The 16,857-nt window shown below is 43.0% G+C and overlaps 7 protein-coding genes across 7 annotated transcripts; 4 read left to right on the top strand and 3 right to left on the bottom strand.

Annotated features, from left to right (window-relative positions):
• Positions 1 to 119: 119 nt before the first annotated feature.
• Positions 120 to 3,476, top strand: DI09_37p70 (uncharacterized protein; the record flags this gene model as incomplete). The annotated part of the gene is made up of 1 exon (XM_013382364.1): positions 120 to 3,476. One exon carries the CDS (start codon positions 120 to 122, stop codon positions 3,474 to 3,476), a length of 3,357 nt encoding a protein of 1,118 aa, XP_013237818.1.
• A 118-nt stretch (positions 3,477 to 3,594) lies between these two features.
• DI09_37p60 (uncharacterized protein) lies at positions 3,595 to 7,534 on the bottom strand (the record flags this gene model as incomplete). Its single annotated transcript, XM_013382363.1, has 2 exons — positions 3,595 to 7,220; positions 7,426 to 7,534. The coding sequence occupies 2 exons, from the start codon at positions 7,532 to 7,534 to the stop codon at positions 3,595 to 3,597; spliced, it is 3,735 nt and encodes a 1,244-aa protein (XP_013237817.1).
• Positions 7,535 to 7,617: 83 nt separating this feature from the next.
• Positions 7,618 to 8,670, bottom strand: DI09_37p50 (uncharacterized protein; the record flags this gene model as incomplete). The annotated part of the gene is made up of 5 exons (XM_013382362.1): positions 7,618 to 7,713; positions 7,743 to 7,870; positions 7,897 to 8,011; positions 8,043 to 8,529; positions 8,627 to 8,670. The coding sequence occupies 5 exons, from the start codon at positions 8,668 to 8,670 to the stop codon at positions 7,618 to 7,620; spliced, it is 870 nt and encodes a 289-aa protein (XP_013237816.1).
• Positions 8,671 to 8,711: 41 nt separating this feature from the next.
• Positions 8,712 to 9,857, top strand: DI09_37p40 (uncharacterized protein; the record flags this gene model as incomplete). Its single annotated transcript, XM_013382361.1, has 1 exon — positions 8,712 to 9,857. One exon carries the CDS (start codon positions 8,712 to 8,714, stop codon positions 9,855 to 9,857), a length of 1,146 nt encoding a protein of 381 aa, XP_013237815.1.
• Positions 9,858 to 10,445: 588 nt separating this feature from the next.
• DI09_37p30 (ribosomal protein L23) lies at positions 10,446 to 11,071 on the top strand (the record flags this gene model as incomplete). Its single annotated transcript, XM_013382360.1, has 3 exons — positions 10,446 to 10,458; positions 10,573 to 10,782; positions 10,875 to 11,071. 3 exons carry the CDS (start codon positions 10,446 to 10,448, stop codon positions 11,069 to 11,071), a joined length of 420 nt encoding a protein of 139 aa, XP_013237814.1.
• Positions 11,072 to 12,681: 1,610 nt separating this feature from the next.
• DI09_37p20 (para-nitrobenzyl esterase) lies at positions 12,682 to 13,586 on the bottom strand (the record flags this gene model as incomplete). Its single annotated transcript, XM_013382359.1, has 4 exons — positions 12,682 to 12,840; positions 12,874 to 12,937; positions 12,965 to 13,050; positions 13,080 to 13,586. The coding sequence occupies 4 exons, from the start codon at positions 13,584 to 13,586 to the stop codon at positions 12,682 to 12,684; spliced, it is 816 nt and encodes a 271-aa protein (XP_013237813.1).
• Positions 13,587 to 13,923: 337 nt separating this feature from the next.
• DI09_37p10 (uncharacterized protein) lies at positions 13,924 to 16,030 on the top strand (the record flags this gene model as incomplete). The annotated part of the gene is made up of 6 exons (XM_013382358.1): positions 13,924 to 13,971; positions 14,001 to 14,384; positions 14,452 to 14,553; positions 14,577 to 15,800; positions 15,825 to 15,887; positions 15,917 to 16,030. The coding sequence occupies 6 exons, from the start codon at positions 13,924 to 13,926 to the stop codon at positions 16,028 to 16,030; spliced, it is 1,935 nt and encodes a 644-aa protein (XP_013237812.1).
• Positions 16,031 to 16,857: the final 827 nt, after the last annotated feature.

The following is a 16,857-nucleotide window of genomic DNA, read 5'->3' as shown; positions in this document are numbered from 1 at the left end:
GAAGATTTGTAAAATTTACACCTCCAGTTGACAAGACGTGTAATTGTAGTGAGAAACACGGGATAAATAAATATTCCCAAATTTTAATTGTTAACTTGCAGATCACAAATTTTTATCCAATGTTCAATAACCCCTTTTCCAGGTCAGCCCAGCCCCAGTCGGCAAACGCAACGGCACAAGCAGCGACCACTGGACTTACACCAAACACCGGTGCAATTGTCCCCTTTAACTCACAGCAACCCGTCAGCACTTCCCTATTTGGTGGGTCCACGGGTGCGTTTGGGTCCACTGCCGCCAGTGGCCAGCAAAGCAATTTATTTGGCGTGTCGCCATCGCCAGCTACAACGACGGCCACAGCAACAAACCCGTTTGGCTCTGCATTCCAATCATCTAACCCCTCATTTGGGGGAGCCGGAGCTACCCTCGCTGCACAACCGGCAACTTCGGCCACCGCCAACCCTTCTTTCGGATCTGGCTCCTTTGGCTCAGCAGCACCATCGAGTTCGCTGTTTGGTGGGTCTTCCTCAAATACGACCCAAACATCATTGTTTGGGGGCTCTTCGTCTTCAGCTGCGGCGCCAACCTCGCTGTTTGGAACGGCATCCACGTCTACTACAACGCCGTCTCTCTTTGGAATGAATGCTTCCTCAGGGACCGCCCCAAGTTCTGCATTTGGTGCAACATCAAACGTTGCGCCATCTTCCACATTTCCTGGGAGCAGTATTTTCGGCTCTGCGCCCTCTTTTGGATCTGCTTTTCCAGCATCTTCTACGACACCTAGCGCCCCGGGATCCGGGTCCAGCTCTATTTTTCAAGTGTCTGGAAATACTCCAGCATTTGGCACGACCTTTTCTCAGCCGACAGCATCATCGTCTTTTTCTCAGCCAGCTTCATCAACATCGTCTTTTTCTCAACCAACATCCTCAACGTCATCGTCATCATCGACATTTCAACAACCGACGCCATTTGGAACCACATCCTCAACCCAGTTTGGCTCGTCCGCATTTAACGGTGGAACGACCATGTCATCTTCAGTGCAACCTTCTCTTTTTGGCTCTTCGATGACATCTTCGGGTAGTGTATTTGGGAATGCAGCACCCCAAACTTCGTTTGCAGGCCAAACGCAATCTTTTGGTAGCGGTGCCGGGCTTTTTGGGTCCTCAACCTCTGGTACACAACCATCTCAGTTCCAACCGCAGCAGACAACTAACCTTTCTTTTGGCAGTTCTACCTCTTCGCTTCCTTTTGGGGCAACCCCTTCTCTTGGGACTGGAAACCCGCCATACACAACTACAACTGATACCGATAATCAAACTACACTGCATCTGCAAAGCATATCGGCGATGCCTGCATATATCTCAAAATCGGTTGAAGAGCTTCGCCTTGAAGACTATCATCGTGGTAGGAAGGCGCCTGGTTACGGATCTCCAGGCGTAACAACCCCTACGGCCACTACGCCGTTTGGTATTGGATCTACTCCATCTCCCTTTGGCGTTGGGGCGCCCTCTTCTGGCTTTGGAACTACTTCTGGCTTCGGATCTACTTCATCTAATCAACCTTTTGCAAATACATCTATGTTTGGAGCAGCTGCCACTCAACCAACAACGTCAATATTTGGAACTGCATCCCAGCCTGCTTCTTCAGCTAACACGACCGGCTCGATGTTTCCATCAGCATCATCTACATCTACCACGCCATTTTCAACTGCCCCTCTGCAACCTGGAGGCAATACCGTCTTTCAACCGACACCGTTCCAGCCAACGAATACTTCTAGCTCAATATTTGGTTCATTTCCCACCACATCTGCGCCCGCAGCAACCGCACCGTCCTCATTTGCTACCACCACCCCATTTACCTCATCGACACTCGGTACTGGAGGGATGTTTGGACAGCAAACACAGCCACAGCCCCAGCCGCAAACACAACCTCAACAAACTGCATCCTCGTTCCTTGGGTCTACATTGTTTGGGGCTGGACAACAACAGCCCTCGTCCGCCACAGCAACCACACCATCCACATTAGGAACTGGAGGCTCATTTTTCCAGAACCAGATGCCATCCTCTGGATCTTTATTTTCTCAGCCACAACAACCAACAAGCACTATGACTTCTTCTTTGAATGCTCCAGGAATGGCGTCATTGGGAGCTCCTGTAACTGCAGCACCTAGCACCACACCTGCTCCATCAACATTTTCCTTCCAATTACAACCTTCAGGGGCCTCAGGCCAACCGTCAAGTCTACCTTCATTTACATCAACAAATAATCGTCCTTTGACAACCAGTGGTACTGCTCCATTGACACCATTTACCCAACCATGGTCAACGCCGGCAATGATGTCTTCTGCCACTGGAGGCACTCCAGTGTCTCTTCAGACACCTGGGGCTGCTAACATGACACCTAAAGCATCAGCCCAATTTGGTCGGCACCCCTGGCTTGATGCGCCACCAACACCGACAGCCTCAACCCCTTTATTAACAACCACATCAATGCCAAAAGCGACCTCCTCAATAGGCATGCAGTCGAAGCTCGGAAAATCATGTCTTTCTCAGCCGTTAACATCGTCAAGTCTTACTCAACAGTCAACATCCTCAAGCCTCAACCAACAGTCTTTAGCCTTTCCCAATCTAAATGGCTCTGGAAAGGTTTCGCTGATCTCCAGCAATACACTTAGGCAATTACACCCAAATCTGCCATCTTTGTTTCCTTTGCTTTCCGTTAAAAAGTCATTGAAGACACTTGTAGTTGATTTTAATGAAGACCGCAAAGACTTTACCCCGAGCATTACAAACCGGTTTAACGCCGAAAACCGCAATAGCCTCGAAAAGAACGGAAATTTGGGGGATTTCCATGTTCTCGGTACTCAGGGCTCTCCTCCTGAACATCTTAATTTCGATAATTCTCAAGAAAGCGTCCTAAGTGGGTCCAGAAGCAGGGTGCAATCACTTCCTGGCGGCTTCTATATATCACCACCTGTGACGGAGATCATTGCAGCTTGTATAAATTCGAAGGTCCCTCTTACGATCAAGGAATTTCTTTTAGGTCGAAAACATTTTGGAGATGTCTCTTTTTTGTCCCCTGTAGTAGACATCGCGTCGTTCCTGCCCGTCACAGACGAAAAATCATTTGTTCTTCGGTTGTTCGGGAAAGAGGCCGTTTCTTCTGCAGATACACATTTAGAAGAAGATGATGATGATGAGGGAAATGAAAACAATCCGATTGTATCATTTGGGCCTCGATCGATTACTATATATCCCGAGGGTATGGAAAAGCCGCCAGTAAATATTGGTTTTAATCTTCCGGCACGTATTAGGCTTGAGGGATGCTATCCGCGGAGATCCCATGACTCAGATAACCAGATCCACGAATCTTCAGTCCTAGATGCATTTGTAAAGAAACTGCGATCGGTTCCAGGAACCACGTTCCTCTCTTACGAAGAAACCACCGGGCTTTGGGTGTTTTCGGTAGAGCACTTTTAGGAAATATTTTAAAATAAATTGTAGGCACAGTACAAAAATGACCCCTAATCTTATGGGCGAAAAGCGGCCAATTGCAAGTCAGTTGATATAGTCAAATTTATGGCGTCACTGGGAGAGCCTACCGCGCCAGTGCAGTAGCCATGAGCCGAGAGCGTCGACGAATAAGCAGCTGCCAACGAATGCAAGCCAACACAGACCTTGCAATGACCRGAAATGAGGATACTGTAATTTTTGTCGATGCCCTTGTGGGGGACATCAGACCTGGGGTTGGCGATAGCACACCATTGGGGATGGATTCGCTCAATTGATCTAACAAAGACAGCAAAAGTAGCTCGTTGGATCGCAGGCAAGTAACTTCAAGCACAAGATATCTTTTTTGGAACACAAGGTCAGATCGATGGTCCAGCTCAAATCGGCACCTCTCTTTCCAATATGCAGCTGATTTGCTCTCCGAACGCATCGAAAGCTCGTTTGAAAGAGATGCAACTCTTGCCAAGTTTTGCGCCGACTCTCTAAGAAGCACTTTTTTCTCGTCTTCTGCAGTACGCAGGGCAATTTCTAAAGCCTGCACGCGCTCGTTGAGCATGGACGAAGAAGACGTGGGTGCCGGAATTGAAGATACTGGTATCTGATATCTAGAATGGGATTTGCAATCCAAATGAGAGCCATGTTCCGAGTCTGGCTGGCAACGAACGGCCTTAAATATTCCAAAGCTGAAGAGAAAAACGGCGTTTGAAATTCTTTTCAAAACCTTTGCCAGCAGTACGGGAAGCGGTACCGGATTTTGATTGTTGGCTTTGAGAGTGAGGAAAATTTCATGGATCATAGTGGATATTTTGGCATCAACAACGGACAGGAAGAGATCAATGGCCTGCTTTGGAGAATGAGGTTTGGAGCTTATTCGAGCATCTATCACCTCTATCCAAGAAAGTGTGTCATCGGACAATAAATCGCTGATGGCTGTGGTAAAGGCCTCTGGATTGATATCGGATAGGGAGTTCTTGATGAATCCTGAAAGCGATTCGGTGTCGTCAAAGATTTTTTCAACATGCTCATTAAAATCGGTCGAAGAAAGAATGGTAGAACACTCTTCTAATAGCAAGACGCCGTTTGAAAGCTCTTGTTTGTCCTTCACCATCTTGTGTGATTTTTCCTCCAACGCAAGAAAGCCGTCTTTAAGCGCATTAAATTCGCCAAGCAGACGGCGGTAGCTCTCTTCGCTTGATGCCAATTGAGATTTCAACTGGTCAATGGCAAATTGGCTCTCTTTCTTTAGGCTTTCATTTTGCATGTTTGATTGGTCAAGTAATTGTTTGCCCGTGTTCTGAGCAAATATCCTGTCTTCTTCTGCCTTTTGTAGAGCCTTGGTTAGCACGTCTATTTTCTCATGCTCCGCCTTCAGATGTGAACATATTGCAGAGATGTTTTTTTCTAGTTGCGATGCGAAGCCCTTCCAGCGTTGAAAGGACTTCAAATGCCGAATAAAGGTGAACTTGCCCCTTCCCGAGCTCACCCCTGTTGGTGTAGATTCGTTTTCCAAATCTTCTTTTTCTTCGGTGAAAGAATCTGTCTCTTGGTGTCCCGGGACCTCAGCATAAGATAAGCTAGAGAGATCAGACGCCGTGTCAAACGAATTGGGCAAGCTTGAAGTGCTTTCTTTGTGTTGCGAAATGTTGCATGATTCCTCATTTGATTTTGGCTCACTGGGTTGTTCTGAAACGGCCAGCAAGGGAAGCGAAATTTCAGCTTGCTTTTCCGAAGTCGATGCGAGCTTTGACAACATCCTTCGGAAGCTTTGGGAAAGCACACTGGTGCGTCTGTGGCTAAACCCAGGACTTCTGAACGGACGAAGTGGGCTGGTAAGGTTTCTTGGTTTAAGGGGAGAGCCCAATAGGTGGCTTTTGTTCCCCCTTTTCAGAGGCGCAGGCGATCTCTGCATTACCTGATCTTGGAATATAAAACTTTCATCGTTATCTCCCTCGGCCAGTGCTTTGGATTTTAACAAGCTTTGCTTTTCTTGCTCAAATTGCGCGAGAGCTAATTTGAAGAGCTCCACTTTTTCTTGTGGCAAAGATTCCTGCTTCTCGCTACAATGAGGCAGGCGCTGTTTTTGGCTTTCAAATAAAGACTTTTCGGCAACGAGCTTAGACCTCTCCGCCTCAATCGATTCCGACTGTGCCAATAATGACGCCTCAATGGCAGACTTTCTTTCTTCCAAAAGAGATGCGAGCGAAGCTAACGCCTCTTTATCGGCCTCTAAAGATGCGCGATCCGCATCAATGGTTGCTTTCTTCCTTCTCAAGTCTTCGGAGGCCGCTGATTGTGCTGTAGATCTACCTATTATGTTGGCCTCCTCTTCTTTTGTGCGTATCAAAAGTGCTGCTTCCATACTTGCTAGAACAGATTCTCTTGAATTGAGCGCGTCTATTTTTTCCTTTTCCATGCGATTAAGAAGAACCTCCCTTTGAAGAAGTTGCTGTTCAAAGTCTTCAAGTTGTAGCGATAATGCGTTAAGCTCGCTATCCTTCAGCTCTATATTATTTATATAATCGGCGTTTTGAGCAACAATTGCCAAGTGTTCCTGGAGTTTGTTGATTCTTTCATCTTTTTCCAGCAGCTGGCTTTCATAGTGTTGAGTAACAGATGAGATGTCATGTTGGGCAGTTAGCAAAGAAGACTTTTTAGCTTCAAAATCAGCATGAAGATGGTCCTTTAAACTATCAAATTCCGATTGAAGATATTGTTTCATCGACTTCACTTCTAGCTCAAGATCGGTAGCCTTCACATTAAACGAGCTCTCCAGAATATTGTTCCTCGTTTCGAAAATATGTTCTAGGTCTTTGCGCTTAGATTCCATTTCACTTTCCAATGCTGACTTTTTGTCTTGATATTCCCATTCAAGATTTCTTCTTTTATCTTCAACCTCGAGTTCTAACTGTCTCAGCTTTGAATCGAGCAAATGCTGTTCTTCTTTCGAACGCTGTGGATCACTTGATTGTGCACCAAATGAGAGCTGCATTTCGAGTTCTCGGACTTGTTGCTCAAGAAGGCATATTTTTTCTTCGTTTTCGAGGATCAACTTTTGTAATTCGCTAGTGTCTGGTGCACTCTCCTGTCGCTCCGTTTGAGCGGTAAAATTTTGGTGTTTAATTCTCATTTCAGACTCAAAATGTTCTCTTTTCAACCTCAATTCTTCTTCAAACGCTCGCTCCCTTTCAGATCTTTCCAGTTGAGCGGAAACTCTCATGTCTTCGATTTCTTTTTTCTCCAATTCAGCCATAAGTCTCCGATTTTCTGGTTCTAAATTAGGCCTCATGTCTTCGAATTCGATCGAATCTTGATGCGAATGGGCTGCAGAAAAATCGGCAGCCGGTGCTTGATGTTGGTTTACGTGGTCGACACGTGAAGAAAGCTCTTTTCTTTGGGAGAGGACAAATAGGCTCCAAGATGCCTGGTCGACTTTGTTTTGCAATTTGATCCATTCATCTTGGAGATTTTGCAATGCTTCTTCCCATGCTTTCAATGATTCTTCCTTGTATGCCGAAGAGCTTTCAATGGCAAGGCTTAATTGCGATTGCTTTTGTTGGGTTTCAAATTTTTCCTTAAGAGCTGAATATGCAGCCCTCAGAGAATTGTATGTCGATATCAGCAAATTGACATCTTTTGAGATAAGCCTCAAAGGCACCTCCAACGCTTCTGCGTCGAGAGCATAGTTTTCTGGCTTGGCTTTATCTCCATCGTTGTCTAAAATATTAGTTAGATAACGATGAATAAAGAGAGCAGCCATCGGTGATAGCTGGGCAAGTTTATGGCAACCTTGCATTTTGGCAAGGTCGTCCATAAGAATTGAATTTGGGATCAGATCTTTGGTAAGAAAATGTAATGGACCAAAGGGGGCAAACGCGTGATAACATACAAAAAGGTAATTAAAGATGGAAAGGTGACGTACCATTTTTGGGGTCGACCGAATCTATTGAGGAGTGCATCAGATAGTGTTTGAAAGCCGAATCGTCGTTTCTGGAATGAGAAGCGATATCAGTCGGTGAGGACAAAGCCATGCCTATCGGAATTGTAAAATTTAATGGCGCCTAAAATTTAAACTGCATTTCGAGAATGTATTTTAACGGCCCATCATTTGAATTTATTTCCTGGATGTCTTTTGCTTCAGCTTTTCCATGTTAACCAACAGGCTTTTATACGGGTGGGACTGCTTTGAATATGCTCCGGACTGGTCAATCTAAATTATCTAAGCCTGCATGAAAATACCTCCTTAGATTGCGGAACAATAAAATGAAGGCGAGAGTCCGACAAGTCTCTTTGAGAAGGCGCGCTCATGACCCTTGATAGATCCTTGTAGTTCAGAGAATGTCCTATTATAGGCCGACTCCATTTATCTTGGAAAAAAACACTCGAAAATTACCAATGAGCTTATATGCAAGCTTCTTGTTCTCCCTGGTCTCGTCTGGCGATTTGTAAAGATACATGACAACCTTTCCCAGGCCACTTTCTTTCAAATGGATTTTTTCTATAGGCAGCTAAGTCAAGCTATGAAAGCATTGTATTTACTTGCGCGAGGATGTGCAAAATGCTTTTCCGAACATCGATACTTGGTAAGGACCCATCCGGATATGGCTCAAGCCACAGCCTTATTGCATCCAAAATCCGATTGTCCAAAAGATAATCGATCAGGTCACGCCTATGATTGGAAATCAATAAACGATAAAACCTTGATAGCTTTTCCAACACTTCAGGCAGAATTGAAATTTTTTGTGTAGCCACCTTTTGGTTTGAAATGCAATAAGAGTCTTGCGAAGCAGCCGTTTGCATGCGATCGATAAGATGTGCAGCCTGGCTATCTAGCTCTGTTTCCTCGTCAAGGCCCCGTTTGCGTCCCCTCGATGGAACGGCTCGACGAAGAGCTTCATCAAAATCACGCCTAACTTCTGCAATCGCTGGCGATTCTGAAGACGAGCTGTCTGGATCAGCAGGGCTACTGTTCTTCTTATGGCTGGAGCCTTTTTTGTGGCTGGGATGTTGCCTTTGCGACTTTGGGCTTGCATTTCCGGTAAATTCTGTATTGTCAATCCGTTCTGATCCCTCCTCATACTATAGTTAAATGACGATCAGCCGATCAAGTACCTCGGAACTACCTATCAAAAGAGAGAAAAGGGCCCTTTGTACCTGAACTATCCATTTGTATGCAAAGTAAAAATAAAAATTTAATACATTACCCTAATGGCCTCTGCTGTTTTGGCAGCCTCCCTTGGCGTTTACAAGCCAATCACGCCAATAATCACAGAGGTAGGATCCTCCCAGGAATGTCAAATTTTTCTTGAGCCCGGACAAGCTATTGCAATTGTTGGATATGGGTACATCACCGTCAAAAGCGGAGATGTCGAATGTTTTGGTGCTCGTATTAATGCTTCTCACGGAAAAATCACCTTTTTTTCTCCAGAATGCTATTCGCTGATGGTCTTTTCAGCACCCATCGCATCATCTTGCTTGATTAGCTTGTGTGAGGGAAATATTAAGTGGAGACAATTGACGTCTTTTTTGGACCTGAAAGATATTTGGGGAGATGGTGGGTTCCTTTCAACGCTCAAAAGCAAATGTTCGGAAATCTATTCGATCTTTGAAGGACTGCACGCGATCTCCTTATCTGAAGAGTCTATCAATACTGGATTTTCTTATCTTTCTCCCATGCCTCTTTGGAAAGATCTTTCTGGCTACCTTGGATCTCTTAATCCGCTTTCTGTCGTTGTGTTTGGATCCAAAGGAAGCGGAAAATCTACATTTCTCAAATATTTGATAAACTCGTCTTTGTCGCAACATCAAGTAAACGCTTGCTCGACCCCACGTGCATCTGGTGTTTTACTTATGAATCTTGACTGTGGCCAAGCCGAGCTTGGACCACCGGCCACAGTATCTCTTTTTCACATCGACAAATTTATCCTTGGACCATCGTTTGCCACTCAATGCTCTCACATTCATCAAGAGTATGTGGGTGTCATTTCTATTGCAGAAAATCCAAAGGGCTATCTTCACGCAGTCGAGAGGCTGTGCAATTTTTTACACAAAAAAGCACCAAAGGGACTGCCTGTATTTGTTAATACTATGGGGTGGACCACCGGCCTCGGTCTGGAGTTATTCAAGTGCACAATTAACTTGGTCCGACCATCAACGATAATCCCGTTGATGGAAAGCGTCACAAGTGCGGAAGACCTTTCATCTAGCACGCTGGTGAAGGAAGCTGTGCAAAAGCTATCCTCTACATTGTGTGAACCGCCTCGATTTCGCACCAATTTCTCGATTTCCTCTGTGCCCATTTTGCCGACAATTCTGCCAACTTCAGCTATCTCAATCGCAGCAGGCAGGTATTGACATATCAGCTTTTAATGATAGCCAAATTTCGAAATACGCTCCAAAAGAACTGAGATCTCTGATCTTGCTCTCGTATTTTAATCTCGGTAGAGACAAATTTTCGCCGGTATTCTGTATGACTCCACTAAGCGTTCCCTTTTCCCGTCTCAAAATGATGGAGCCTTCAAAAGCGCCTTCTTTCAATTGTACCGTCGTGGGGCTTTTCGATAGATTAGTTCTGCTCAGTTTAGGTTGGTTGATGTTTTAAAACTTGTCTGTAGGCTTTATTAGGGCGGTCGATGTCGAAAATCAACGATTTCATCTCGTAATTCCAACAATTTTTGTAGATATCGTAACACAAAGGTTGAATTCAATTTCTCGGTCCAAGCTGAACATTCATCCAAAAGAATACTGTGATGTAAGTTCCATGCATATAATCATACATCATTAGGCATTCACAAAATCCGCTCCAACGCTTTTCAACGACCATATAACGATCCAAGGGGGTTCCGTAAGAAAAGCCCGACATACCATTTTGCGAAAACGGCCGGTTTAACAATTCATTAAATTTATGTATTAAAATTAAAATTTTCAATATTTTAAATTTCAATGGCCAAGAGAGGTATTGATTCATTTCACCATTTCTACCTGTTTTCATCCATTTAATGGGATGGCTTTTTCTGCTCACTTAAGCCCTGATTGCCTTTGTTTCTTGATATTTGTTCCTTACCTTTAGCGACCGGACAATCTGGCGGTAAATTCCGTGTAACACTTGCTCTTCCCGTTGGTGCCACAATCAATTGCGCAGATAATTCTGGTGCTAAAAACCTGTACCTCATCTCAGTCAAAGGAATCAAGGGTCGTCTTAATCGCCTTCCCTCTGCAGGCCTTGGTGATATGTTTATGTGCACCGTCAAGAAAGGAAAACCTGAACTCAGAAAAAAAGGTACCTACTTTGGCTCAACATATGATCATCATGATCTCCTTTTAATTTAATTTTGTTTTATTTTCATGGTTCTTACATTTTCTTTCTTCTAGTATTGCAGGCTGTTGTTATCCGTCAACGAAAGCACTTCAGAAGACGCGATGGTGTGTTTATTTATTTCGAAGATAATGCCGGTGTTATTGTCAATCCCAAGGGAGAAATGAAAGGATCTGCAATCACTGGTCCAGTCGCCAAGGAAGCCGCTGATCTTTGGCCAAAGATTGCATCTGCAGCTGGCGCTGTTATCTAAACAATAAACATATATTTTATTGGATTACTCTGATCTACTTTTTTCCTGTTCCAAAACTAGTGCCGAGTGAACTATTGGGATTCCAAAAACCTTTACTGGAACTCCTGTTCTGGCAAGAGGAAGGAAAATGGATTTGATATTTTCCTCCGTAGCATAAGATGCTTTCCTTTGAGGGTGCAAGCGATGCCTCATGATGCTTGCTGGAACCCTAACGATGTCCCCTACAGTTACAACAAAGCAATTATGCACCTTTATTTCCAAGATTTTCTACATTTGTCATCAAAATTGCCTCTGCAACTCGGACATAAAACCGAAAGGCACAATACGGCGATGACAACCGAAATGACGCCATAAAGCAAGAGAAAGAATTTATTAAAATTTAATTGCGGGGATTTTCTAAAATTCGTACCCGGTAAAATCCTAAAATCGAGCAAAGGAAGTATACCCAAAAGTCGCAAAAGTGATCAAAGGAAGCCTGATGGTGCCCAACTTTTCCCTCGTCAAGGTGCATGACTGGGCCAAATTGGGCTCTGGAATTATTGAACGAATAAATAAATGGCTGCCAATTCATTTTGAATCTTGACCCGGGAAGATAGACCCCATCATTAATGTCTCCTAAGGTTATGAACTTTACCTGGTCCAAATACATACCATTTGCGAAAGAAAGAAATTTCGACATTATGAACAAACTGAGGTCTGCTTCTGATTTTCTGAATTTAAACTAACAATATAAGCGTCCCTGACGATTACCATCCTATCAAAGGGATTTGTAAACCATTTGCTCTCAGAATTTCTACTTGTTAAAAAAGAAAATACTCTCGTGGAAAATGAGACAAGGAGGTCGCCCAGTCCCATGGAAGCCTCTAAAGTGATCATTCGCGTAGCTACATTTGGGATGGTATGGAAAAAATATGGAACATCAAAAAAATGGCAACTTTTGCCTTCACTGCAGGGCCCTTTACATAAGAGTGCTAAACTTACCAAAGTTCAAATATCGACCTGGCTGTGCAAGCTCATAAAAATAGATGCTTGAGTTAACAAAAGCGAGCGACTTTGAGACCTTTTGAGGATGAAACCACAGTTTATACCTTTAAAGATGCACAAAAGAATCCACAATCCGATATGATACGTAACAAAGTTTGGAAATTATCATTCCAGTCATCGGAAGAGGGATATTTCTGCAACACTACATTGGCATGCTCTTGGAACACACGGTTCATCAGTTGGATATATCCATCTTGAACGAATACCTCTCTTAGCATTGGAAGAGCCTTTAAAATTGGAAAGATAAACGCCTCCGTAAAAAAGGCCTCATCACTAAAGGTAAGAAAAATAAAAATTATCTGTAAAACCCACCGTGTGACGCCGATTATCAATGGAATCGATACTGGAGACTTTGAAAGCAACTCCATGGGCTGGCCAGTAAACAAAAGGTTGTCAATAACCGGTCCCCACTAGTATGTCATGGACATGAGTTGTTACTATCAACAGATCTCCAAAAATACGAGAATTTAAATGGACCTTTGACATTATCTTGGATTGATGATATAAAATTGCCGTGATTGGCTGCTTCTGTAAACAGGCTAGGTCATTTGGGGCACAGTCGAGTTCTAATGATAACCATTTAGGCTGGGGTTACCTTTACACAGCAAGTCTCCAAAAACTGCAGCCTCAGATAGGCTTTTATAGTGCGCTGCAAATGGATTGCTCATTATGATGGCTTTTTGAAAAAGGTTTTTTATGTCTGCATTTTTGCTGGAAACCAGAAGCTATAAAAAAAGACAAGCTTATGTAGAAAATACCCCAATCGACATTGCACCGGCACTTTCTCCAATAAGAGTTATATTGTCTGGATCGCCGCCAAAACTTTTGCATTAGCATATTCAGAATTACTTGATAATATTTGCCTTTACCCAGTTTATGGCTGCAATTTGGTCTAGAATCCCCAAATTGGGAGAAACGCTATTTCCAGAGGTGTACTGATGATCAGCGGATGCTAATTTAATACCAAAAATCCCAAAGAGCCGAGACGATAATTAAAAGAGACCACGATTGCTCTTCGATGTTTGACGATGTTTCTCGCATCGTACAAACCAAACTGCCAGGAATTACCGATCAAGAAGGCCCCGCCATAAATCCAAATCATTACAGGAAGCAGGTTTTTTGGTGGCATGGCACTGGGTCGAAAGACGTTTAAATAAAGGCAATCCTCTGTGAAAGAATTGATGGGATCAAATAGCTGGGGGCATGCAGGTGGGATTTTTGTAGCCAGGAAATCGATACCTGGATCCCAAAAGCTTCCTGTTGACATGAGATTATGGAAATCTACCTTTAGTGTCTGGAGGCATCCAACGCCTGGACCCGACCGGTGGATGTGCATACGGTATTCTATATTAATAAAAGTGCCGTACCCGAAAAAGATGTCGACTCTTTCTTCACTAGTAATGCCGAAAATATCTCCGTATTTCCCACATGAGACTTTTGAAAACGCATGGAAAAAATGTAATTTGGGCATATACGAGCTGAAAAGATAGCATAACAACAAGGACAGGAAGATTCCGAGCTTTAGCATTCCAGCAATTTAAGTGATATTAAATTTCGCTAAACTCGAATCAAGTCCAAGTAAAACTCGAGCAAAATTCAAATAAAATTCAACCAAAATTCAAGCAAAATTCAAAAAATGTCCCCAGTGCCATCCGACGACTATCCGACCCTATCGATTTTGCCAGAAGATTATGAGATCGGGGATGCAATAGGTACCTGGTATTGAAATCCCAACATTAGGTTTTGGATCTTCGGCAATAGTTTACATTTCCACGTTCAAGCCTTTGCAGAAAATCGTCTCCATCAAAATGATTGACCTGGATCGTTTTGAGCGCAATCAAATTGACGAATTGAGGGTACAGTTTTTTCATGTAAAGTTTTCTAGAAAGAAATCCAAGTTATGAGCTTATGTCGCCATCCAAACTTGCTTCCCATTCTTACAACGTTTGTTCACAAAACAAAGCTATGGATTGTCACTCCATTCCTTTCTGGCGGTTCGTGCCTCGACATCATAAAAGGATACTTCCCCACAGGGTTTGAGGAATATGCGATTGCAACGATCCTCAAGCAGGCTCTTCAGGGATTAGCATATCTGCACAAATCTGGACATATCCATCGTGATGTAAAGGCGGGAAATCTGCTGATCGACAAACATGACGGAACTGTGAAGCTAGCGGATTTTGGCGTTTCGTCCTCTTTCTTGGAGGACGGAGAAAGGCAAGGAATTAGGAAGACTTTTGTGGGTACTCCTTGCTGGATGGCTCCGGAGGTTTTATTGCGCTTCTTATCCCATAGGTCATGGAAATGGTTTGGCAATAATAGCTTCCTAATTTCAGACGGAAGGATACAATTCGAAAGCAGACATTTGGTCTTTTGGCATTACAGCACTGGAATTGGCGCTTGGAAGTGCTCCATTTTCTAAATATCCGCCGATGAAGGTTCCTATTTTGCCTTATTATAGGTGATCTACATGACTCTGACTAATCAACCACCTTCTCTGGACCGGTCAAAGACCAAGCATAAATACTCCAAATCGTTTAAGGACATGATAGACTCATGTCTGGTTAAAGATCCCTTAAAAAGGTTTGTATCTTCCGTTAAAATTTACTTTTTCAATTCCAATGGCAGCCAAATACTAACGCAAAATAGGCCTACGGCCGAGGTGCTGTTGAAGCACTCTTTTTTTAAATTAGCCAAGAAAAATTCGTATCTTTCCTCGGAAATTCTCAACTCCATTCCCTCAGTCAATGAGCGCAACACTTCAGGCCAAAGGAAAAATGCGGAATACACCACTTTAGATATTCAAAATGCTCTCGATGAAGACCATTTGGCTCTCCAAAGCCACATTTCGATCAACTCTAGCGATAGAGAGGTGGCTACAGGCCAGAGTTGGGATTTTAGGTCTGAAATAGAAGATTTTGCTAATGACGACAATTCTGGTCAGTACTTTTCGGATTCAGAGTCTCTCATAGGGAGAGATGGCTGTGCACAAGCCCCAAATCCATATCCCTCTTCTCAACTCTCTTTACCGATTCCACTAACGCACCCGTGTTCACTTTCATTGAGGGAATATATTTTGCTAGAATCTACGGATCCATCCTTCGATGAAACATCAGCCTCAGCTCCTTCACGAAATTCTGAAATTAAAAAGGGAAGATTTAGCATTTTGGAGGCAGCAGCCTCCTCTTGTTCTTTGTCTCCAACATCATCGGCAAACATTAACTTTTCAGTTAAATCTGTCCCAGTCGAATCTGATTCTTTTGGTACCGAGGAACTAAGAACACTATTATCCGATTCAAATATAGCATATGGCAACAACGAAGCTTCAGATTCGATCAATTCTTCGTCTTCATCGACAGAATCTACCCTATTTAGCAAGGATGATGACAGAAAGCTTAGACAGGATGGGGGTATTGACGGGTCCTCAAAAAGCAGATTTACCAAAGTAAATGAGGGTAGCAATGATAGCGAATCACCGCAAACTACGATTACCTCTGTTGAAGAATTGGTTGTTCTTATCAAGGGCACACTGAACATATCATCTGACACCGAGTTACAAAATCTCCGGAGTATTATTTCAAGAAAAAACATATCGATTTCGACAAAGGATTTTGAAAAGGATTGTGACCAAAGCGAGGATTCTAGAGTTTGTAATGACATTAACAAATCGCTTTTTATCAAGCTGGTACATTTTTTTATTTACTTTTAGAAAACCGTTCGCGATCAACTTTCATTGTTTATAAAAGAGCTAGATAACCAAGAAGCAGGTCATGTGTAAAAGTTGTGAAAAATTAAATCGAGGAAATAAATTTGAACATTAAAGTGTCAAAGTTGATTGGCCTGGCGTTAAGGGTTAAAACATTAAAGCTGTTCATTGCGATCTCAGATGCTTCTCTGCGTCAAGCCGAAAAATAAGCAATATATGGCTTGAGTTGAAGTATCTTATGGGGTCCGTTGATCCCAAAACCATTTCAGTTTAAATTTAATTAGGTTAAGCCATGCTGGGGTTGGATTGCGTTGTGAAAAGCCCATAATAGGCTACCAGGTCCTGATGAGGCAGCCAACACCAATATGCAGACAAATTGCACTCAATTTGGGGAGCATTTGAACGCGATACCTTTCAAATATTCACCTAGAATCACACACATAAATACAACTTTTTGATTAAGGCCACGGTCTGCCAACCTCAGTTAATTTATAGACCCTATTTTGTCTTTGCCTCGAATGATCTTGATCCGCGGGATTGTTTAGCATCTTTTCAGTCCCTGATGACTTCAAAAGTTTTCAAAAAAATTTTAACCTCATTTTTGGTGTTCCAAAAGGTTTTACTGCGATTTTGGAGTTTCATTTTCGCTTCGAATGTCGTTAGATTTCGTCACAGAATCTTTAATATCGCTTTTCCCTTCAGATGTTTTTTAATTCGTTCATCAAGCTCCGATTTTTTCCTTTAGCAGCATCCGCCATCTTTCTTTGACCAATATGATAACTTTGGTGTTGGGTTCTATTCTCTTTAGCCTCATGAGATTGTGTAACCCTTTTGGATGACCTTTTGGGCCCAATAAGCTTCAATTTTTTGCCTTAGATTAGCACCTCATTCAGGGGCTTTTGAATATCATATTTCACACCGACACCTTGCTTAATGATACGATTGGTTTGTTTCATTTTGACAGCATCTATTAAATTCAGTTCCCTTACGAGTTTATTGGCTTTCATGTTTATCGCATTTCTTTACTTTAAGAGAT

The sequence above is a fragment of the Mitosporidium daphniae genome (assembly GCF_000760515.2).
Source record: "Mitosporidium daphniae strain UGP3 chromosome Unknown contig-37, whole genome shotgun sequence".
NCBI lineage: Eukaryota > Fungi > Microsporidia > Mitosporidium > Mitosporidium daphniae.
The sequence above is the reverse complement of the archived record's forward strand: the minus strand, read 5'-3'. Positions and strand labels throughout refer to the sequence as shown.